General features: G+C 41.3%; 1 protein-coding gene across 2 annotated transcripts in view; it reads left to right on the plus strand.

The window, feature by feature from the left end:
* ITGA9 (integrin subunit alpha 9) overlaps positions 1 to 25,377 on the plus strand; it is a 459,851-nt gene that overhangs the window by 357,483 nt on the left and 76,991 nt on the right. For both annotated transcript variants that reach the window (XM_044293305.1, XM_044293304.1), the window contains 3 exons: positions 1,266 to 1,355; positions 4,519 to 4,627; positions 7,507 to 7,614. In XM_044293305.1, the coding sequence (XP_044149240.1) occupies positions 1,266 to 1,355; positions 4,519 to 4,627; positions 7,507 to 7,614 (307 nt within the window). The remainder of the gene's footprint in view (positions 1 to 1,265; positions 1,356 to 4,518; positions 4,628 to 7,506; positions 7,615 to 25,377) is intronic.

Genomic DNA, 25,377 nt, shown 5'->3' on the forward strand with positions numbered 1-25,377 from the left:
ACCTTGTATTGGGAATTTTCTTCCATTCTTCTCTGTAGATCATCTTAAGCTATGTGAAGTTGGATAGGGCTCGTTGGTGGGCAGCCATTTTCAGGTCTAGCCAGAGAAGTTTAATTAGGTTCAAGTCAGGGCTTTGGCTGGACCGCTTAAGGACATTCACATAGTTATCCCTAAGCCACTCCTGTGTTGTCCGTGTGCTTAGGCTCATTGTCTTGTTGGAAAGTAAACCTTCAGCACAGTTTGGGGTCCAGAGCACTCTGAATCTGGTTTTCATGAAGAATATCTCTTTACTTTGGTCCATTCAGCTTTCCCTCAACCCTGACCAGTCTCTGTGTCCCAGCCACTGAAAAACACCCACACAGCATGGTGCTGCCACCACCATGCTTCACTGTAGGGATGGTATTGGGCAGATGATGAGCAGTGCCTTATTTTCTCCAGATTTGACGCTTAGAATTGAGGCCCAAAAGTTCAGTCTTGGTTTCATCAGACCATGGGATGTATTTTTTACTGAGAGTCTTCTTTCTGGCTACTCTGCCATAAAGCCCAGATTAGTGGAGTTCTACAGTTATGGTTGACCTTCTGGAAGTTTCTCTCATGTGCACACAGTATCTTTGGAGCTCAGCCAGTGTGATATTGGGTTCTTGATCATTCTATCTTACCAAGGCCCTTCTGCCCAGATCACTTAGTTTGGCGGGGTCACCAGCTGTAGGAAGAGTTCCAGTCTATTTCCATTTAAGAGTTATTGAGGCCACTCTGCTATTGGAAGCTTTCAGTGCAGCAGAATTGTACCCTTCTCCAGATCTGTTCCTCCACACAATCCTTTCTCTGAGCTCTACAGGCAGTTCTCACCTCTTCATGGCTTTAAAAAAAAATAATATCTGATATGCATTGTTAGCTGTGAGACCTTATATAGACAGGACTGTGTCTGTCCAAATCATGTCCAATCAAGGTATAGAAATATCTCAAAGATGATCAAGAGAAATAGGAGGATCCGAGAGCAAAATTTCAAGTGGCATGGCGAAGGGCCTGAATCCTTACAGACATGTGAAATTTTAGTTTTTCCTTTTAAATTAATTAGCAAAAATATCTTAAAATTCTGTTTTCACTTTCTCATAATAGGATATTGAGTGCAGATTGAAGGGGAAAAATTTACTTTTATTTGTTTTAGGACAAGAGAGCAAAATGTGAAGTGAAGACTTTCCGAATGTATTGTATATATGGGACATTAAATATTTTTTTCATTCTATCTGTACATTCTCTTTCAGTGGAAATAATGAACAAGCTGAGTCTTTACATGACAACACCCTCATTCTGGCAGTGCCCCTAAAGCATGAAGTGGACTCATCAGTAACAGGGTAAGGGACAACCTGGCATCTTACTCTAATAAAAGGAAGTGTACCATTTTCATCCCTGTGGAAAATCACATTCTTTTCATGTTTATAATTTAAACTTTCCAGCACCAGCTTTCATCCATCCTCAGTTCTCAGGCTGTAAAAACAGGATATATTACAGTTATCTTTGATGCCAAGTTCACAACTATTTCCTCTAAGAATAAAATACATCTATTTATTTAGCTAGTGTTAATGTGAATGGTTAACATTTTGGTTGATGCACAGTATTTTATCACAAAGTAGTAACATCAGGAAAACGATAAGAACAAAAGTTTCCAACTTCTCATGTATGTTGCAGTGGGATTGTAAAGCAATATCATTCAACCTTTTCCATACTATTGTAAAGACCAAAGTCATTGACAAAAAAAAAAAATGTAAATATGAAAAAAATATAAGAAAATAAATTGCCTTGGTTTCTTCCCTAAAGGCTGCTTCACATAGCATTTTTTCTGATGTTTTAAAACCATGAAAAAAAATATATATATTTTCAATATACATCAGTATTTTTTGTGCAATTTTTGCTGATGTTACAAGGCTTTTATTAATATGATGACATGTTGTATGTGTCTTCCCTGGTGTTGTCCAGGTGCTATAGAAAAGTCTATATGAAAAACAATGGAAAATGCCATAGCCTGTGCTTTATTTTAAAATGTCTCTGACCTAAACACACCACAAACCAAAATGCATTGTGTATAGTGTTTTATATTTAATTTCCAGACATTTGGCTGCAGTGTCTTTGACAAGTGACATGAAAATGTGATAAACCTGTGTTGTTTTCACACAAAAAAGCTTCCTACATTAGCTAGCTACACACTTGGTTGCAGACTTATAAGGGCACACAGGGTTGTCCCACAAAATATATCCTACATATTTCAAACCAGCACCTGGATCTGAATACTTTTATAATTACACATAATTATAAATTTAGTATAGCCGCCACATTATTCAACAAACTTTATCTGCATCGCACTAGCTGCATTTTATTTTTTTTTCAGATGGATGCACATGCTGAGTGCCATCCTTCAACTTCCTGCAGCTACAGCAGAATGGACGCATCCCTTAAAGGGGTTGTCCGGGTTCAGAGCTGAACCGGGACATATCCCCATTTTCACCCAGACAGCCCCCCTGACTTGAGCATCTGAGCAGTTCATGCTCCGTTGCTCTTCTTTGCCCTGTGCTAAATCGCGCAGGGCAAAGGCATTTTTAGGACTTCCGTTGACGAACTGGGCTCTCCATGGGGCTGCCAGGAAGCCCGGTGACCTCACTGGCACTGATGGGCGGGCTTTAGAGCCACCCTAGCCAGTAAAACGGCTAGGGCAGCGCTAAAGCCCGCCCATCAGAGCCGGTGACGTCAGCGGAAGCCTCTGCCCAGCAGCGTGTTATGATAAACAAAAGAGCCCGTGCCCTAAGGGTTGCTGCTTGGTTGAAAGTAAGGGTCTGTCCCAATTACCCCCACCCCAAGGGGCTGCTAGCTTAAAGTACATCTAGCAGAGCAATTTGAACAATGACTGGATCCATTCGAGGTACAGGACTGGTTCTAGCTTTATTACATAGCTATGTCATATTTTACTAATTAGTTTTAACTGATTATATACACAACAGGTATCCTCTGGATAGATCATCACCTTCTCATCGGCAGGCGTCCACTGGCCCAGTGATATCACGACTAGTATCAACTGGCCTGGGCGGGGCTAAGCTCCATTCAAGTGAACAGAGCTTAGCCCCGTCCAGGCCAGTTGATGCTAGTAGTGACGTCACTGGGTCTGCGGTAAACAGTGAGAAGGCCGTGGCACTGCTGGAGCGCCGCTGCCTTTTCAAACAGCTGATCAGCGGGGGTCCCGGGGGTCCTGATCAGAAGCTGATGATCTATCCAGAGGATAGATCATCAGTTTAAACAAAGTGCAGAACCCCATTAAAAGGCTTTGGTAAAATATGATAATTAGGCATTTAAAGTCAAGATGAAGAAAAAACACTTTTATCTAAAAACATTAAAATGGTATGATGATTTCTTTAGAAATACGCACGTCTCTGTGTCTGGCCCTCAGACTCTGCTGCTGATTTGTGGTTTATTATGTTGCAGAACTAACTGTAGATTATCCCAATTCAATAAGGTTAATCTACATGTGGCTACCCGCACATAGTTTCATGTCCCTTCTTGATCACATCTGCACAGAAAAACTAGTGATAAAAACAACTATGCAGATGCCTATTGGAAACAATGTGATGTGGATTGGCCAGGCTTTTCATGCACTGCATTAGGGTGAACTTTAAAGGGGTTCTAGTTTTAGCAAATAGAAGATTCATACTTACCTGCTCCCTGCCTCTCTAGTCCTCCATGCTGCCTCCACTGTGTCCATGTTCCGGTCCCTGCAGTATTGACACCCAGTGCAGCATAGGCATGGTCAGATGCTGCACTGCTGACCGTGACTGGCTTCAGCTGTGATGTGGCCACAAGCAGCATGTCACCACTGAAGCCAGTCATTGGCTGCAGGGGAGCATGTGATCATTCCCATACTGTGCCAGGTGTTAACACTGCAGGAACCAGAACATAGACAGAGCAGAGGCAGCGTGGAGGACTGGTGAAGCTGGGACCAGTTATGAATCTACCGTTTAGAGAGGCAGGTTGTAGGTACTGATAATTCCCCAAGAATCCCTTTAAACCTTGTGAACATACCCTAACTGTGACCCATGTGTTCCTGAACATGTTTATTTCTATGTGCACATTTAAATGCCAGTGAAACTGATATATTTCCAATATTACAGGTAAATATGTTCAATGCTTAAACCATAGCATAAATTCAATATATTTTTAAAATATGTGATCTACAGATGTGTCCACCCTTAACCTTCCGCAAATTTTGTTTAGAATTCCAGTTTCTCATAACATAATTCAGTGCAATATGTTAGCAAAACTTTTAACAGGCTGCAATGCACATCACAACCACTGGGTGGCCACACATAAACATCTCTTGACGGAGTATCACAAAATCAGGTTTTCCAAAGCTGGTAATCGTGCTCCACAAGGGCAAAGAAGAAAGGTAAGGAAGGACACATCTGTAGGCTGTGCAGGTATTTCATGACTGCAGTGCACAGCATATTCATTGGAGTCTTTTGTTCTTTCATTCAGGACTGTGTCCCCATCCTCTTTTGTGTATGGTGATACAGTGGATGCTTCAAACTTCATTCTCCTCCAGGATCTGGAATGTCATTTTCAGCCTCTTAATTTCACACTTCAGGTCTGCTTTATTTTGTGTTTTAGTAATATTTGTGAAAAATACAGTGAAATAATGAAATATTATTTTTTTAAGTTTAGCTGCACATACTGTGTCTGTGGATAAATTTGCTGCTGCCGTTCATCCTGACATCTACACAGCACCTTGTCATTGGCAGAGATGTCATCTGATGTAAATGTGCACTGGGGGACTGTAAAGTTAGGGCGAGTTCTCATCAACATTATGTATTCCGTAATTGCTTTCTGTTATAACGGAAAATAACTGAATTCAAAACGGAAACCTTTAGAGGCATTGTGTTTTGATCCATCATAGTAGAGGTCTATGGGCAAGCATAACGGATCCGTCTGTTTTCCGTTATGCATGACAGAAAATAATGTCCTGTCAACAGGACTTTCCATCCTGCATAACAGAGACCAGGCCACTGAGCTACCACATTTGCCGAGGAAAGTAGCAGACACTACTTTAGGTGTAAATTCACATCTGAACACATTTCAGACATTTGGTAAGGAATGCCGAATTGTCAGTACAGCACTGTAAATATACAGTAAAAGGTTATTGAGCAAATCCCTATACTTAGATTCCATAAGGGCAAGCGCTAACACTAAACTAATTGCACGAATGAGGCACTAGCCTTGGTGAAAGGAACTCTACTACACTCAGACACCATTTGTCTGAATGTGAAGTGGTATTTTGCAATGAAATAAACCTTTGCATATAGGTATACAAAGGCACACAAACAAAATCCATACAGAAAACAACTATTATTTCAGAATCAGTTGAGGCTGGGGAACAGGCAAGGGAACGTGTCCAATGTTTAAGCTCTGTTACCAAACAGTAGTGACCACAGGAATTTTTTCCCAGCACTGGAAGAACTTGAAGAAATTGTAGCATATGTTCACTTTAAAATTATAGAAAACAACTGCTACAAAAAAGCATAGCAGAAAGATATAAAAACAAGAATGTGAAGCTAATACAAAGAAGAGAGCCAGATACCGTGTGTTTGTGTAACAAGAATATTCTTATATTAATATTCTTATTCAAACAGTCCAGATGTATCTTAGTGGCTGACCCTGGACGATAAATGTGTTGCATTTTTGACTGTGTAGTCTAACGTTGCACCATCCATTAGTTGCTTTACATTACAGCAGAACCATACGCCAACATTTTTGCTGTATGTTTCAGCACAGTGAGTTTGTCCCGTGAAGCCACATTCCTTTGTTGGAAGAGTCACAAAAGGTGTCTAAAAGTGTCTAAAAACTTAGTAAATGTACAAATTTGCACTAAAAGTGGTAGTAATTGTGTGCGCCAAATTCCTGATGTGTTTTAGATACTTTTGCACCTTTCACAACAGTGTGTAGATAAAGGGCGTGAACAAGAGGAGTTGTAAAATATACAACCAAATAATGATAAAAAATAAAGATATACACCCTTTTTGGTATAAAAAATAGTTGTAAATGTGCAGCAATGAGGTGGCATAAATAAAAGTGTTTAGCAGGTTGCATGAAATTAAGTGTGCCCCGTTCTGATAAATGTGGTTTCCACCTGGCTAGTCTAGCTTGATTCCGGGAGATGATTAGTAAATGTGCCCAATTGTGTGGGTCGTAGATACTGTACTTATCTGTGTGCTGTATTAACCTTGTCAGTTTAACACTTTCAGGATCATAGCTGTTGGGTCAGACATTCATTTCCATACCACTTTTCTAAACTAGCCTCTAAACATATTTTTATTGCTACATAGTAAACAGGGGATTGGATCAATCACTAGCAATTTCATTACAATTGACCACAATCTGGGGTGTTAGATTAGGCAGGAATGCCAAGCATTTGAATATGTTTTTCATCACCTATGGTCAAAACCATATGTGCTGGAAACCCCCTTCTGTGTATTACATACGAATACAATTCAATTGATTGTTTTTGAGAAGTCATGAAACATCTGGCTCCTTCCTTGTAGAAGGGAAAGAATAAGAGTTTCTGTTCCCAAAATGATGGAATCTTTTAGATGGTAAGCTTGATTGGCTAGTATTCTACATGTATTGTATCATACTGTATATGTTCATTTTATACTTGTGGTTTTTGGATTATCTTTACTTGCGTAATTCATGTTAGCAGAAAGGAATTTAGCTTAAAGTAGTTGTGCCACTAATATAAATGTATCCATTGCTGTTAAATCACTTTCTCTCAAATACCACCATTTCTCAAAACTGACTTATTTTAAGTTATTAGCAGGGGCGTAACTACCATAGCGGCAGACCATGCGACTGCTATTGGGCACAGGGCAAGAAGGGGCCCAGTCTTAGTTGGGATTGTCTCCTCTTCTGGAGGTAAAAACTTGGTCAGGACTCTACCCTCTAAATGAACAACTTTTAGCAAACGAGGCAGTGGAAAAATGGCTCAAGGGTCATTGAAAAGGTTTCAGGCAGAAACCCTTCTGACCTGTGTGGGGGGACTGGGTTGATCCTTGCTATGGGATCCTTACTTCTGTATGTACGCCACTTGTTATTAGCTTACCATTGCACCCTTTGGCAAATCTGTTTTGATATTCAGTTGCTGTAGGTTACATTTGCGTTGGAGCCTTGTAATGTAGGACGTAGTAAGTGTCATTGGTGAGAACAAGGGGCATAGTGTCACATGATCTTTTGATGTCAGGACACATTTCATTGCCCTAAGGCATGATGGGACAGTAGACACATGACAAACCAGAAAGCAGAATTCAAGCATGGTGGATAAGAGAAAACTGCAAATTAGGTAAATTGAAAAATAAACAAAAACTATGGAAGGAGTAAGTGATGAAAACTTTACAGTGAAAAGTGGTTTATGGCACAACCCCTTTTATGCAGTTCTTGAATGTTAGCATTAAAAAATGTGATCAATTATTTCAGGTTTACAATGCTGGACCTAGCACTTTGCCTGGATCGTCCATCACAATTTTGTTTCCTAATCATCTGTCTGCTTCTGGAGCTGAGATGTTCCTTATCCAAGATGTTATAGTAAGTATAGTGTTTTAATGCAATTATATGTTAAAGTGGTTGTCTGAGATAATAAAAATTATTGGACAACAGCTAAAATCTGTTAAAATCACATACTCATCCCTCACTCCAGCCCCATTTTCTTGTGCACTCCTCCAGTACTCCTGCTGCTGTTTTCAAAAGCAGCAGTGACCTGCCTGAATATGACACATGACGATGTCCTTACAGGTCTACAGCAGTTATATTCTATTACCCTATCAGTGAAACAGTATCACATACAACAACTTAATGATGGGACAAACAATGTTTCAGCACTTTATAAGCCTCAGTGATCTTAAAACTCGATGGACCCCCACTTATGAAATGGCCCGGCACCTCTATTATGTTTGTTGTCTTGTTTTTCCAATAGCAGAACAGCGGAAATATGTAGTGTAGATGTTAACAATCCCTACAAAAGCAAGTCCAGTAGTGTGGTAGGCACATATAGGCCAAACTAATTACTACAACACATGGTCCAGTTCTATCAGCTTAAAGGAGTTTTCCAGGGGTTCAGTATTCATGTTTACGTCAAATGGATGGGCCTGGGCTGCTATAACAAGCGCAGCCACTATACAGTATACAGTGCTATGCTGTGAGGAGGCTGCAGGTCCCTCTGGAGTGCCGCAGTCTCTTCAAAAAGCTGATCGGTGAGGGTGCTATCAATATTGAACTCCTGGAAACCCGCTTAATATGCTGCCCTTTGTAAGACATTGACCGGCAGGCTTCTGTGTATATGTGCACAGCAGTCTGTCAGTCACTACTGTGAGTGGTGTAGCGAGGGAAACCCTCTCCTCACGAATACATCAGACTCATAAACAATATGTCTGCTGTATTTTTTCAACGTTCTTAGTAGCCAAATACAGACGTGGACAAAATTGTTGGTACCCTTTGGTCAATGAAAGAAAAAGTCACAATGGTCACAGAAATAACTTTAATCTGACAAAAGTAATAATAAATTAAAATTCTATAAATGTTAACCAATGAAAGTCAGACATTGTTTTTCAACCATGCTTCAACAGAATTATGTAAAAAAATAAACTCATGAAACAGGCATGGACAAAAATGATGGTACCCCTAACTTAATATTTTGTTGCGCAACCTTTTGAGGCAATCACTGCAATCAAACGCTTCCTGTAACTGTCAATGAGACATCTGCACCTCTCAGCAGGTATTTTGGCCCACTCCTCATGAGCAAACTGCTCCAGTTGTGTCCGGTTTGAAGGGTGCCTTTTCCAGACTGCATGTTTCAGCTCCTTCCAAAGATGCTCAATAGGATTGAGGTCAGGGCTCATAGAAGGCCACTTTAGAATAGTCCAATTTTTTCCTCTTAGCCATTCTTGGGTGTTTTTAGCGGTGTGTTTTGGGTCATTGTCCTGTTGCAAGACCCATGACCTGCGACTGAGACCAAGCTTTCTGACACTGGCTAGTACATTTCTCTCTAGAATTCCTTGATAGTCTTGAGATTTCATTGTACCCTGCACAGATTCAAGACACCCTGTGCCAGACGCAGCAAAGCAGCCCCAGAACATAACAGAGCCTCCTCCATGTTTCACAGTAGGGACAGTGTTCTTTTCTTGATATGCTTCATTTTTTCGTCTGTGAACATACAGCTGATGTGCCTTGGCAAAAACTTCGATTTTTGTCTCATCTGTCCACAGGACATTCTCCCAGAAGCTTTGTGGCTTGTCAACATGTAGTTTGGCATATTCCAGTCTTGCTTTTTTATGATTCGTTTTCAACAATGGTGTCCTCCTTGGTCGTCTCCCATGTAGTCCACTTTGGCTCAAACAACGACGGATGGTGCGATCTGACACTGATGTTCCTTGAGCATGAAGTTCACCTTGAATCTCTTTAGAAGTCTTTCTAGGCTCTTTTGTTACCATTCGGATTATCCGTCTCTTAGATTTGTCATCAATTTTCCTCCTGCGGCCACGTCCAGGGAGGTTGGCTACAGTCCCATGGATCTTAAACTTATGAATAATATGTGCAACTGTACTCACAGGAACATCTAGTTGCTTGGAGATGGTCTTATAGCCTTTACCTTTAACATGCTTGTCTATAATTTTCTTTCTGATCTCTTGAGACAGCTCTTTCCTTTGCTTCCTCTGGTCCATGTCGAGTGTGGTACACACCATATCACCAAACAACACAGTGATTACCTGGAGCCATATATATAGGCCCAATGGCTGATTACAAGGTTGTAGACACCTGTGATGCTAATTAGTGGACACACCTTGAATTAACATGTCCCTTTGGTCACATTATGTTCTGTGTTTTCTAGGGGTACCATCATTTTTGTCCATGCCTGTTTCATGAGTTTATTTTTTTACATAATTCTGTTGAAGCATGGTTGAAAAACAATGTCTGACTTTCATTGGTTAACATTTATAGAATTTTAATTTATTATTACTTTTGTCAGATTAAAGTTATTTCTGTGACCATTGTGACTTTTTCTTTCATTGACCAAAGGGTACCAACAATTTTGTCCACGTCTGTAGGTGAACATTTATGTTATAGTCATGTATGACAGATTGAAGGCCCAGTAATTCAGGTACTTGGTACCAATGCAGACATAGACAGCCGTATGGCAGAGTTATGGTAGGCCGCAATGGAGAACTCTGTGTCAGAACTTCAGCGGAGCATCAAAACTAGTCCAGGCCATTCTCAATTGAGTTGTCCAAAATTTAGGTTGTGTTTAGACTTTCAAAGAAGTCTAAGGTGCCCCTTAACTTTAGCCATAATTTCAAGTTATGATCCTTCAATAAGAAATGTAAAAAAACATTTGCAACCAGTTAATAATGGAGTAACCTTTTCTATCAGTGACTGTCCTCTTGATAATGTTATTACACAATAGGATTATTATCTCACATATGCATTATTCTTTGTGAAACTAATCTGCACTCATGCAAATATAAGTTATACCACACTGTGTTCAGACCATATTGTAAACAGATGGTGCTTCATCCACAGTAATATATCGTGATATGGGTTATTAATGTTCATTATTAAAACTTCATGTGCCCTGTGAGAGATGTTTTTCAGCACTCTCATCCGTCTGTATGCAATTTACCTGCTGTTTCTTTTTGTTTTGCTATGGAGTTTGACAACTGGGTTTGAAATGAAGCAAATGTAAAAGCATAACTATAGTAAAAAAAATACTCTAGGCTGGAAGCAGGAATAGCCCTGATGTCCATCAGTGGTCTGTTTTTAGGCAGTATAAGGTCTCTTGGAAAATCTCTTAACAAGGGATTAGTTATTGGATAGAAGCCAAAGTCTTAGATGTCTGAAAGGAATCTGAGTGTATCTGTATTGATTAAAACAGCTTGAATTGTTTAGAAGAAGACAGTTAAGCAGACATATCTCCATTTAACCCACTAGTAGGTTTAAGCTGAGACACTAGGGAAAGTGCAGTAGGATTATAGTTTTGCTGTACACATGGACTGTGAGTTTCTGGATAAGATTAGTACCAATTGTATCTGAAGCTGTGACCACAACCTATGAGATGGGGGTCCACAAGTTCTAAACTAGGGTTTTGTAGGTGTGGGTGAAGAGGAACAGTCATATTTATAACATTTTCTTGCCAAGCTAGCAGCAGAGTACTTCGGCACATGGGATGTAGGATTATCTTGGCCTTGAATACTGTCGGGCTATTCTGTTTAAAGAAAGCATCTCAATAGCTGTATTTATTAGTGTTAATTTCCAGTCCATTTGAAACCTAAAAAGGTCCAACCAACTGTTATAATGATATTGGATCATGCCATTACCTTTCTCCTTGTGCTTCATCTTGTTATTCTGTGTAAATTCTTTTTTTTTTTTTTTTTTTTTTTTTAACAAAAATAGATATTACAAACAGTGCAGTCAAAGGTTCTGTACAGCACATAGAGATCCCAAAAGTACAAGAATAAGTCAATCTCGTAAATAATAACAGTGGGAACGTGAATAAAAAATGCACATTACTTGTAAGCTCATGTCAGAGATTATAGGGATCTAATATTTGGCAAATGTGTTTGTCAAGTTAACCAAATTGAGATGGTACTTGTTAAAAACATGTCCAAAGCATCATCTTTTCCAGTACTAAGACATTATTTCAAACAGCTATCATGTCTAAAGGGGAGTCCGGCATAGGTACAACCGAGGCCATTTTGACAGCACCAGACTGGAAGCTTTAATTATTGCAAACAATGCAGTCAAAGGTTCTGTATGGCACTAAGTGAACCCAAATGTACAGGAATAGGTCTATCTTGTATATAATAACAGTGGAAACATGAATAAAAAAAAAATGCATAATACTTTTGAGCTTATGTCGGAAATTATAGGGATATTTAGCAAATGTATGTGACTTTTTAACCATATTTGTTCAAAACCTGTCAAAAGCGTCAGATCTCTAAAGATAAGACATTGTTTCAAACAATTATCAACTCTTAAGGGGGATCCGGCCAAGGTACAACAGAGACCATTCTGACAGAACCAGACTGTAAGCTTAATAGAATGAGGGGCGGGGGGAATAAATGTGGCTTCTTTAATAGCCTTCTTGGACTTTAGTAATATCTCTAAGCATGTGGTACCTGATACTGTCACGGATGGTGTTACAGAAAACTAGAAGACACAAATGAAGATCTGACTGACTTGATCCAAAACTAAGGAACAAAAAGGTAAGCCCTGTAACAGCCCTAACTCTCTCCCTTACTGCTCAGCCTATGCAAAAATCTCAATGATAGAAAATTGCATACCCTCGTTCCTCTACTGTATGACACCTGAACACCCTATAATAGTGAGGGGACATGATCACCGGCTCCCTACACTTAATAAAGAGGGAGTCAGGGTCACCTAGGATCAAGCCCACAGGAAAACAGAAATAAAGAAACAGACTTATCTTGTGGATGCAGCAGTAACAGCTTCTAGCATCAGCACACTCTAGGAAGTTGTATAAACCGCAAGGTGAGGCAGTATGGGGAGGGGATATATAGGGAGGCAATCACTGCTAATAGATGACAGCTGGGAGAGGGAGAAGAGATGTCAAAACGAAAGCAAAACAAAAGAAGATCATGCAGGAGGTACTGAAGAGCGTCTATCAGAACTTCTCAAAGATCTGGTGGTGACAGATACTTTGGGAAGTTGCATTGGCATTCCAGATAAAATACTGTAGTTGTACTGGACGCTGATAAGTTCCTGGATGCTTCATGGGTAAACATTCATGAGCTGTTAAAGGGGTTTTCCAGGCTTTTAATATTGATGACCTATCCTCAGGATAGGTCATCAATATTATATTGGCAGGGGTCCAACACCTGGCTGCTATGTAGACAGCAAGCAGGAAGAGAGACAGGAGACGGCACATACACACAGCACCTTCTTTTCATACAGCTGATAGGGACAAGTTGTTCTTTCCATATTTCATATGATGTAGTGGGAAGCAGGAAAAAAAGCTATTTCACCACAGTTTCACACTTAATGTGGGATAAAACTGATCAGTTACTTTGATTCTACAGGTCAGTATGAATCCGGGGATACCTTATATGTATGGTTTTTCTTGCGGTTTGATAATAAGTACAGTAATAAAAACCTTAGAAAAAAAATCTGTTTTATTTTTTCATTGCCATATTCTGACCCCTGTAACTTTCCTGTAGTTATGTGTACAGAGCTGTGTGGGCATTCATTTTTTGCGGGGTGGTCTGTACTTATTTATTGATACCATTTTGGGGTGTGTATGACTTTTCGGTCACTTTTTATTAAATTTTTAGTGGGAAATGAAGCGAGCAAAAATGGTGAATCAGCCATTTTAAAGTTTTTTTTTCATTTCGCCGTTTACCATATGTATTTTTGTTTGTTTGTTTTTTTATTTTGGGGAAAGGAGGGAGATTTTACCTATATTATTATTAATTTATTTTTTTAGACTTTTTTTTATAGTTCCCATAAGAAGCAATCATTAAATTGCTATTCTCATAGACTCCAATGCAATAGCATTGGAGTCTATGAGAAATTTACTAGTTTCCTATGGAGCCCTGCTACAGACAAGGGCTTCACAGGAAATACTATGCAGCAGTCTCCTGTCTCTAGGACAGTGGCTGCTGCATACAAGCTTGACTCCTCCGATTGCCACAAGTGGGAGACAGAGCATAGCCTGAAGTGAACTCTTCCGGTAATACACACGCACAGATGTTGTGGCCAGTTTTGACCACGGCATCTGAAGTGTTAAATGTCTGCGGAGGGGTTTATGTTAAGACTAATAAATATCTTCAAAAAGTTAATTTATTTCAGTAATTCAGTTCAAAAAGTGGAACGCAGATATTATATACCTTATTTTTCGCCCTATAAGACGAGGTTTTTGAGGAGGAAAATAAGAGAAAAAAACATTTTTAACCAAAAGGTGTGCTTTTGGTGGGTTTTGAACTAATGGTGGTCTGTGCATGACACTATTATGGGGGATCTGTGGATGGCACTGTTATGGGGGGGATCTGTGGGTGGCACTGTTATAGGGGGATCTGTAGATGGCACTGTTATGAGAGGATCTGTGGATGGCACTGTTATGTGGGATCTGTGGTTGGCACTGTTATGGGGTATCTGAGGGGGGCACTGTTATGGGTGGATCTGTGAATGGCACGGTTATGGGGGGTGTCTGTGGATGGCACTGTTATGGAGGGGGATCTGTGGATGGCACTGTTATGGGGGTGGATCTGTGGATAGCACTGCTATATATGTGTCACCCACAGATCCCCCACCCTATAACAGTGCCATCCACATATCCCCCACCCCATAATAGTGGCATCCACAGATGCCCTAATATCGGAGCTAAACCTGTGGGAGGGAGGAGGGGCCGGTGTCATGCAAATGCGGTGGGGCCGGTGCGGTCACTGTACTCCGGCCCCACCGCTCACTCACTGCTTTATTGACTAAACCTTTTATATTAATAACCTTAATTTAAGTTCCGATCCCAAGCCCCATCTCAGCATTGATTGCTTCATCTAAAGGGTTAAATGACGGGGTTCAACAGAATCGCTGTTCCCCATCATTGTGGCTGGGTGCCGGCTGTATGATACAGCTGGCACACGCCGCGTATGGAGTGGACTCACTAAGGCATCCTGTTCCATACAAATGTGGGCACATAATGCTGTACATGTACGGCATTATGCATTAAGGGGTTAATGTTGATGATTATGGCTTACAGCTAATGAAAACCCAAGTCAGTATCTCAGTAAATTAAAATATTGTTAAAAATTCAATATTGTATACTCATGGTGTCACACTCTATCACGTTCCGGGGGCCCGGACAGACCTCCGGTACGTCTTGCAACAGGACACAGGCAGAAACAGACCAGGAAACCAACAGAATACTTTAGTACACATGTAATAAATTGACATGACAGTAACAGCAGCAAGGGTATAGTGGTAGCACTACCACTGAACCAAGTTCACCAGTAGACCAGAGGAAAACCCCAGAGGGCAAGGAGCCAGTGAGCCCTGTTCTTCACAGAGCCCCTGGTGGTGGGGGTGAACTTGGCCAAGGGCTCACTCGTTGCACCTCCAGGATGATCCCAGTACACTTGACCGCCACCTGCAAAGAACCACTCTGGTGCAAGCACCAGAGGAAACAGACAACAGAACTACTTAGGAGCCCTCTCACAAAGGCAAAACATACACAGGACAGGAACAGAAGCAGTAAGGCACTGCAGGCAAGACATGGAACAGACTAGATCAGAAGCAGTAAGGCACTGTCAGGCTAGACAAGGAACAGACATGATCAGAAGCAGTTAAGAACTTCCAAGCTATACATGGAACAGACAGGAGCAGAAGCAGTTGAGCACTGCCAAGCTATACATGGAACAGACATGATAAAACATCAATGACACAGAACAGGTACAGAAGATCAGGCAAGGCATATGGGAAGACACACACAGGCAACAGTTCACACATAACACCACAGCCAGCACACAGCCCCAAGCAACCAGAAAACACAGGTGTCATCCTGCAGCCAGTACACGAGAGAGCATGCAGCCAAACTACACGGCACCACAATTGTCCCAGTGAACCGCACTGTGACACCCTCTAATCAGCTAATCAACACAAATCATGGGACAGACTGCTGACTTGACAGTTGTCCAGAAGACGGTCATTGACACCATACACAAGGAGATTAAGCCACAAAAAGTCATTGCTAAAAAAGTTGGCTGTTCCCATAGTGCTGTATCCAAGTATATTAATGGAAATTGAGTAGAAAAAGGTGCACAAGCTACAGGGATAACTGCAGCTTTGAAAGGATTGTCAAGAAAAGGCCATTCAAAAATTTGTGGGAGATTCACAAGGAATGGACTGTAGCTGGAATCGGTGCTTCAAGAGTCACACAGATTTATCCAGGACATGTGTTACAACAGTCACATTCCCTGTATAAAGCCACAAATTACTTAGAGACAACATCAGAAGTGTCTTACCTGGACTAAGGAGAAAAATAACTGGAATGTTGCTCAGTGGTCCAAAGCCCTGTTTTCAGATGAAAGTAAATTTTGCATTTCATTGGGAAATCAAGGTCCCAGAGTACAGGAATAGTGTAGAGCACACAATCCAAGTTGCTTCAGGTCCAATGTGAAGTTTCCACAGTCAATGATGGTTTGGGGAACCATGTCGTCTGCTGGTGTTGGTCCACTGTGTTATGTCAAGTCCAGTGAGGCCATCAGGAAATTTTAGAGCATTTCGTGCTTCCCTCTGCTGCTTCCCTCTTCAAGTTAATTAAATTTTCCAGCAGGACTTGGCACCTGCCCACATTGACAAAAGTACCAATACCTGGGTTAATACCCATGGTATCACTGTGCTTGATTGGCCAACAAACTCGCCTGACCTAAACCACATAGAGAATCTATGGTGGTATTGTCAAGAGGAAGATGAAAGACACCAGACCCAACAATGCAGACAAGCTGAAGGACACTATCAAAGCAACCTGGGCTTTTATAACACCTCAGCAAATAATAGGCAATTGCAAAAACTGAAGTGACCATCAATTAACAAGAACAATCATATTTTAAAGCTGTTACACCAGGGATTCTGTGAAGTGCTGTTAGTACAACATCAATTTAAAGGTGTTCTCCGGGGCGCATGCGCGAGGCTTGCGGAACAGACATGTCTCTGTGAGCTCCGCTCCGATCGCCGGAATTTGCCCTATATTAGCGCCGTTCATTCGGGCTCCACAAGCCCTGAGAAGTCATGCAGGGGTCGCAGAAGAGCTCCCGAGGCAAGAGAGGATTATAAATCCCGGGAACACCGGTCACATCACAGACCATACCGGAGATTTTCCGGACCACGAGGCACTCCATAATGGCCGACAGCGCGGCACCTCCTACAAGCCCGGCCTCTTCAATTGAGAACGAGCCTAACATGGATGAAGGCTCCTCACAAACAGGTCAGGCAGAACTTTATGCCAATATTGCAGCCCTCTTTAAAACTGAATTGACTCAGGCGGTTGCAGAGTTCTCCCGCCAAATTAATGAACTGGGAAACAGAGTCTCTGACCTGGAATCCAGAATGGACGATCTAGCAGATGCCGTGGGCGCTGACAGAGAGGATATCGACGCGCACTCACTCAAGCTTCAGGCCCTTGAGTCAAAGAGTGAAGACCTGGAGAACAGGTCAAGGAGAGGGAACTTACATATAAGAGGTCTGCCTGAATCCTTCCAGGACCTATCCAGCACGGTGGGTGCTTTATTCATAGCTTTACTCCCCCAGGTCCAATCGAGTCAGCTACGAATGGACAGGATACATAGGGCGCTGGGGAAGCCACGCATCCCTGACAATCCTAGGGACGTGGTTTTGAAGCTACATTACCCGGAGACCAGAGATATGATCCTGAACGCGACGCGCAATATGGCGGCCTTACCCGATCTCCCGCCAGAAGTGCACATATATGCTGACCTGGCTCCCACAACACTGCGTAAGCGTAGGGAGATGAAACCAGTCACGCAAGCACTACAGCAAGCTCAAGTGCGCTATAGATGGGGGTTTCCTTTTGCCCTATCCTTCCAGCTTAATTCCCGCTCTTACACGATCCATACTCCTGAGGAGGGGATTGAGAAGCTACGACAAGCCGGATTAAAGGTGGTTCAACTGGATAAATCAGCGGCGCCCCCAAGACCTCAGCGTCCGGCCAGAGTCTGGACCCAGGTACCCACCAACGCCAAGTCGCCGAACCATTAAGAATGGGATCCTGTTATTACTGTTTTCCCTGTTTCCAAGGTGAGACTGCGCATTATGATACCTGTTTATCCTGGTTTTGAGATCCGTCATCCATGGACACCTGCAGGGACGTGTCTCAGGACATTCGCCAGGGTTCCGGCACATCGGACTTTCTTGCTGTCCTCCTTCTTTGGGCCTTATCGTGCGGAATCGGGGTCCATTGTTGCTCCCCTGATTTCTGCAGTAGGTCCATTTGTTATTGCAGGCCTCCTTAGGCCTCGCCATTCTTGCTGTAAACCAGCACTGTTTATGCTATGTTGTTTTTTGTTATGTTTTCCAGTTTTCTTGTCTATATGGAGATCCTACCAGTCATGACTAGATGCTCTCTAGGAATGAGACGATTATTCACGCTGAGTTACATGATTTTTTGCTGGGATAATGTGTAAGTTAATATCACATAATGTGCGGGGCTTGAATTCCCCAGGTAAACGCAAAATGGCTTTTACAACTTACCATAGACATAACCCAGATATCATTTGTATACAGGAGTCCCACTTCACCCCGTCATCTCATCCTAAATACTTTCACTCCCGTTACTCCAGATTTTTTTCTTCTAACTTCCGTACTAAAAGCAGGGGAGTAATTACTCTGATAAAGAATTCCTTTCCAATACAGGTTACTGACCAGATTATCGACCAGGATGGTCGCTACGTTATCTTGTTGGGAGAATATAAAGGGACAGTTATGTGTGTGGTTAATACATATGCTCCAAATGATGACCCGATTACCTTCTTCACCCATATATTTCGCCTAATAGAGGCCTTACGGTATGATGAGATCATATGGGCAGGAGACTTTAATTTTGTGATGAATCCTCAGCTGGATCGCTCAGCACAACTTAGCACTCCACGCCCTACTGTCCTAGGGAACCAAATTATGAATGTTATGAAGTCCCTTTTCTTGGCGGACTCTTGGAGGGAGTACAATGGTGGCCAGAGGGGTTATACATACTATTCCCCAGCCCATCATCTCTATACGCGCATTGACCTAATTTTAATTTCGTCATCCCTTCTGCCACATCTAGCGTACTGTAGACACCAGGTAATATCTTGGTCAGACCATGACATGGTTGTGGCAGATCTTACCCCGTCCACGCCAACTAGTAGGTTGTATTCATGGAGGCTTAATGAGTCTTTACTGACCAGACCAGTCATACATGATCGGATTCAAGATGAGTTAAAGCAGTACTTTCTAGATAACTCTGACCAAAACGTGGAACCCACAATAGTTTGGCTTGCTCACAAGGCCTATATGAGAGGTCAGATTATAAAGGAAGCCTCACGTTTAAAAAAAGAGAAACAAGTAACTTTACTGAACCTTGAATCCAAACTTAGCAGATTAGTAAATGCACACCAGAGAACCCCATCATTATATCTTATCAAGGAAATTAAGAACACTAAACTCCAAATTAACATGATTCTTACAGATCAAACGGAAAAGGCCCTACGGTGGACTGATTCCTACTACTATAGGTATGCTAATAAACCTGATAAAATGTTGGCCCGTCAACTTAAAGCTAAGCAGACTATTAATCAGGTATTTCGGATTAGATCCACCACAGGTCAAACCTCTTCCAACCCTGAAACTATTTACCAGACATTCCATGCCTTCTACCAGAAGTTGTATGCCAAACCGAGTAACAATCAAGGCCAGAACCTCAATAGCTTCTTAACTTCTATTGGAATGCCACAGGTTTCTCCCGAGGCAGTGCATGACCTGGGAAAAGCAGTGACAACTGAAGAGGTGGATTTCTCAATTAAGTCCCTGAAACTAGGTAAGGCGCCGGGCCCTGATGGGCTGTCTGCCCTATATTATAAAAAATTTGCCTCCCTCCTAACCCCGCATATCGCTAAATATTGTAATCACATATTGCAAGGTAACACTCCGCACCCTGATTTTTTGACAGCTAATATTACAGTCATTCCGAAACCAAAAAAAGATCACCTATCCCCCGCCAACTTTAGACCAATTTCCTTATTGAATTTGGACACAAAAATTCTTACATCTATACTTGAACGTCGACTTAATAATCTGCTTCCTAGTCTTATAGGGAAAGATCAGGTAGGGTTTATTCCTGGTAGGGAAGCCCCTGATAACATTCGAAAAACCCTTAATCTGATCCAAGTGGCAAACAAAGGGAAAACACTGTTAGCTGTCCTGGCCCTTGATATAGAAAAGGCTTTCGACTCAGTCACCTGGGATTACCTATATTCAGTCCTCCAATCTATAGGTATTAAAGGCCCATTTGTGCAGGCTATCAAAGCTCTTTACTCAACCCCAGTAGCTTACCTTAAACTCCCATCCCTGAACCCCTCCCCTATACATATACTTAGAGGCACACGACAGGGCTGCCCTCTTTCTCCGGCGCTTTTTGCCTTGGCGATGGAACCATTGGCTATCTCTATTAGAAATGATCAAAACGTGATGGGGATCAAAATTGGTGAGAAGGATTACAAATTGAGTTTGTTTGCAGACGACCTCCTCCTTACCCTCACCAATCCCCTTGTTTCCCTGCCAAACCTCTTACGTCTTTTAGAAAAATTCTCAGAGGCCTCTGGACTGCGAATTAATCATCAAAAATCCGAACTTATGTTATGTAATTGTCCGCCATCCCTGAAGTCTCTCCTCCTTACAAACTTCCGATTTCACTACATGCCCACTCACATTCCGTATCTAGGCACGTTATTACCTACCCTCCCACATCAGATGTATAGGTTGAACTACATTCCATTGTACCGTAGTATTAGAGAAGACCTTAAAATCTGGCAGGCGTTACCGATATCCTGGATAGGAAGAATACATGTTATCAAGATGGTTGTCCTACCCAAACTCCTTTACTTATTCAGGACTATACCAATCTCGGTCCCGAGTCGTGATCTTCAAGGTCTTCAAAGGGATGTAATGAGGTTCATATGGGGTAATAAACGGGCCCGTATTGCTAGGGCTACCATGTGCCGACACAAAACACAAGGGGGTCTATCAGTCCCTGATTTCATGAAGTACTATAAAGCGGCCAGGTTAGCCCAGCTTTTCTTGACGCACACAAAATGTGAAACCCATCCCCTGTGGGTCGCGTTGGAGCAGTCCCTTTTATCTCCTTGGTCATGGAAAGCTTTAGTCTGGTCTACGCTACCCATCCCAAATAGAATTTGCTCTGACGCGCCGCCAATTGATAGGCAATCCTGCCTTCCCTCCAGGATTAAGACACTCAGATTTTAAGTGGTGGATCGACAGCAATTATACAACTCTGCACAGATTCCTAGTTAGGGGGAAATTGATTGCCTTGAGCGATTTTAGAGATAAAGTGGACCTTCCTAGCGGTGAATCGTTCAGGGCTAATCAAATTTTTTCATTCCTTCATTCCCTGAAGATTGATAATCAGATATTAGACTACCTCTTTTGAACGATTTGTCAACTTCTCCTTATGTAGATGGGGTTTATTATCTAGACTGTATGGTATGCTGGACCTCACACCTGAAGGGGTTCGTCTTCCGTACATGGTGGAGTGGGAGAGGGACACCCAGGAGGAATATCCACTATCTGAGTGGTTTCTTCGTTCCCAGACTTTGACCAAGACTTCTTGGCAGATTACACTAGCTGAGACCTCAGTTAAGGTACTGCATAGAACTCACTTAGTGCCATTTCGGCTACACCGTATATATCCAGATGTATCTCCTTTATGCTTTAGGGGATGTACTGAAGATGGTACGGTCTACCACATCTGGTGGACCTGCCCTCATGTTCAATTATTCTGGTCCAAAATTGGCAAATTGCTTACCACAATATTAGGGTGTCAATACCAGGTTACACCAGCTCTATGCCTCTTGGGGGATAAGCCTCCTGGACTAACTTTTGCCAAATTCAAATTGTCACAACACATTTTAATGGCAGCCAGAATTCATATAGCGTTTAAGTGGAAAACAAGTGTCTTAAGCTTCCAAGCAGTTTTAGATAGAGTCAATAGAATACTTCTTTATGAAAAACTTTCAGCAATTCGAGCGGACACTTTTGAAGCGTTTGAAAAACTGTGGGAACCCTGGGTCTCCTCAACCTACTCCGCCAGACTACAACACAGTCTATCACTCTAAAGTTCAATATTCTGCGTGATGTTACCTCAAACTAAAGTTGAGCATCCTGTTCATATTCTTGATACTATCTTAATTCACTTGCTGTTATCTATCTAAAGATCACTAGAGGACCTCCATTTGACATTTGTTGTTGTTTTATTCATATTATTTCTTTTTTATTATTTCCTTGTTTGTCTATACTTAATGCATGAACAAACTGTATGCATTTCAGAAATTATTCTTTGATGTCACCGGATGCTTTTATGATGATGAACATGTTTTTCAATAAAGCATTTGAAACATAAAGGTGTTCTCCGGGGCTCCGCAAACAAACCCACTTTAATTACACTTAATTTGCCTGTAGAAGAATGTCTGCAACATACTTACTTTCCTGAAGTTGTATGGACTGGCCTTGCTGGAATCTGGTTCCTTTGGGCTCAGAACTATCCGTCTCCCTGGCGCATGCGCATATGAGGTAGATTTCACATGCATCAGGAAGAGGAATAATTCTGGCCCTGTCCATAGAAGAAGTAGTGTCCCGTAAATAGCCCAGTCCAGAGATCTGGAAAGGACATGACATCAACGGAAGCAGGATTTTCAGAAGAGGAGCATTCCAATTTATTACAATTATATATGTTTATTATAATTATATATATATATATATATATATATATATATATATATATATATATAATAATAATGTGTAATTAAGGTGGGTTTGCAAGACCTGCTGTGTCACGGAAACCCCTTTAGTCAAGAATTAATATTTGGCATCTGCCATGTTTTCCAATATTATAATATATGGGATAGTTGTCAAAAAGTGTATAAAATGTAGTTGTAGATTCTTTTTAGCAAACAACATTCAAAATAAAATGCTTCCACTATAGTACTAACATTTGAGTTTTTTCTTTCAAGGCGTCATTCATTTTAGGAAACTCATATTCATATCCCCTATTTAGCAGTTATGGTTTAATAGAGGGAATTCCCTGTTCAAGATCCTCATCTTTTGGTCAGAGTGAGGAGCTGTTACAAAGAGCATCTCTCACTGTGGAGGATCTGTTCTGCGTTATACTGACATCTCATTGATTTAAATGGTCACTGTGTAATACTTCATTTCTCTTGTGGCGGCGCTGCAGGGAAATTGAACACTTAGTGCCAGAATTCCCCATAGAGAAGAAGACTTCACAAGACAGCACAAGAAGACTTTGTGAACAACTTATTGTCAAGGGATGGTCTATAACAGAGCATCTTTTCTTAGGAGCCTTTTTGGTCTTTAAATTTTGGTCTTGTGTGGATCTTGATTATTTTGCATTTCTATCATGGAAACTGGGGCTAGATTACCAGAATTCCAACAATATCAGATGCTCTGCCGCATCCTCTGTTTGAAAAAAAACGCCCCTCCTCCACTTGATTGACAGGGCCAGCAAGCTCTCTCCTCCTCTCGCTGGCTCTGCCTGCAGCCTCAAATCCCGCGCCTGCGCCGTAATGGTCGTCATTCGGCGCATGAACTAAAAATATCACATGAACTAACCCCTCAGGTGAACACCGTAAAAAATAAAAAAGAATGGTGTAGAAAAAGCAATTTTTTGTCATCTTACATCACAAAAAGTGTAATACCAAGCGATCAAAAAGATATACGCACCCCAAAATTGTACCAATCAAACCGTCATCTCACCCCGCAAAAATGAGACCCTACCTAAGACAATCGCCCAAAAAAAGAAAAAAAAGCTATGGCTCTCAGAATATGGAGACACTAAAACATGATTTTGTTTTTGTTTAAAAAATGCTGTTATTGTGTAAAACTTAAATAAAATTTTTAAAAGTATACATATTAGGTATCGCTGCATCCGTAATAACCTGCTGTATAAAAATATCACATGATCTAACACCTCAGGTGAACACTGTAAAAATGTAAAATAAAAACTGTGTCAAAAAAGCCTTTTTTTCACCTTATAACACAAAAAGTGTAATACCAAGTGATCAAAAAGTCATATGCACCCTAAAATAATACCAATCAAACCGTCATCTCGTACCCAAAAAAATGAGCCCCTACATAAGACAGTCGCCCCCCAAAAAATAAAAAACTATGGCTTTCAGAATATGGAGAGACTAAAAAAGATATTTTTTTAAAAATGCTTTATTATGCAAAACTGAAACAAACAAAAATTTTCATATTTGGTATTGTCGCATTCGTAACAACCTGCTCTATACAAATACCAAATAATCTAACCTGTCAGATGAACGGTGCCAAAACAGCAATTTTTTGTTACCTTGCCTCACAAAAAGTGTAATATAGAGCAACCAAAAATCACATGTACCCTAAAATAGTACCAACAAAACTGCCACCTTATCCAGTAGTTTCCAAAATGGCGTCCTTTTTTGGGAGTTTCTACTCTAGGGGTGCATCAGGGGGTCTTCAAATGTGACATGGCAACTTAAAATTATCCTAGTGAAATCTGCCTTCCAAAAACCATATGGTGTTCCTCTCCTTCTCCGCCCTACCGTGTGCCCGCACAGCACTTTACAACCACATATGAGGTGTTTCTGTAAACTACAGAATCAGTGTAATAAATATTGAGTTTTGTTTGGCTGTTAACCCTTGCTTTGTTAGCGGGAAAAAATGGATTAAAATGGAAAATCTGACAAAAAAGTGAAATTCTGAAATTTCTTCTCCATTTTCCTTTAATTTTTGTGGAACACCTAAAAGGTTAACAAAGTTTGTAAAATCAGTTTTGAATACCTTGAGGGGTGTAGTTTCTAAAATGGGGCCATTTATGTGTGTTTTCTTTTATGTAAGCTCTTACAAAATGATCCAAACATGAAGTAGACATTTGGGAAATGTAAAGTAATAACTATTTTAGGAGGTATCACTAGCTGTTTTAAAAGCAGGGAAATTGAAATTTAGAAAATTTAGAATTTTTCCACATTTTTGGTAAATTTTTTTTTTTTTTCATAAATAAAAATGAAATATTTTGACTCAAATTTACTAGTGTCATGAAGTACAATATGTAACGAAAAACCATCTCAGAATGGCCTGGATAAGTAAAAGCGTTTTAAAGTTATCACCACATAAAGTGACACATGTCAGATTTGCAACAAATGGCCTGGTCCTTAAAGGGGTTGTCCAGGTTCAGAGCTGAACCTGGACAGCCCTCCATTTTCACCCCGGCAGCCCCCCTGACATGAGCATCGGAGCAGTTCATGCTCCGATGCTCTCCTTTGCCCTGCGCTAAATTGCACAGGGCAAAGGCATTTACCGGGGCTCTCCATGGGGCTGACAGGAACCCCGGTGACGTCACCGGCACTGATGGGCGGGATTTGGCTCTGCCCTAGCCAGTAAAACGGATAGGGCAGAGCTAAAGCCCGCCCCTCAGAGCCGGTGACGTCACCGAACACACACCTGGGTGGAAGTTACCGCCCGGCAGTGTGTTATTGAAAACAAAAGAGCCCGTGCCCTGCGCGA

The sequence above is a fragment of the Bufo gargarizans genome, chromosome 5, assembly GCF_014858855.1.
Source record: "Bufo gargarizans isolate SCDJY-AF-19 chromosome 5, ASM1485885v1, whole genome shotgun sequence".
Lineage (NCBI taxonomy): Eukaryota > Metazoa > Chordata > Amphibia > Anura > Bufonidae > Bufo > Bufo gargarizans.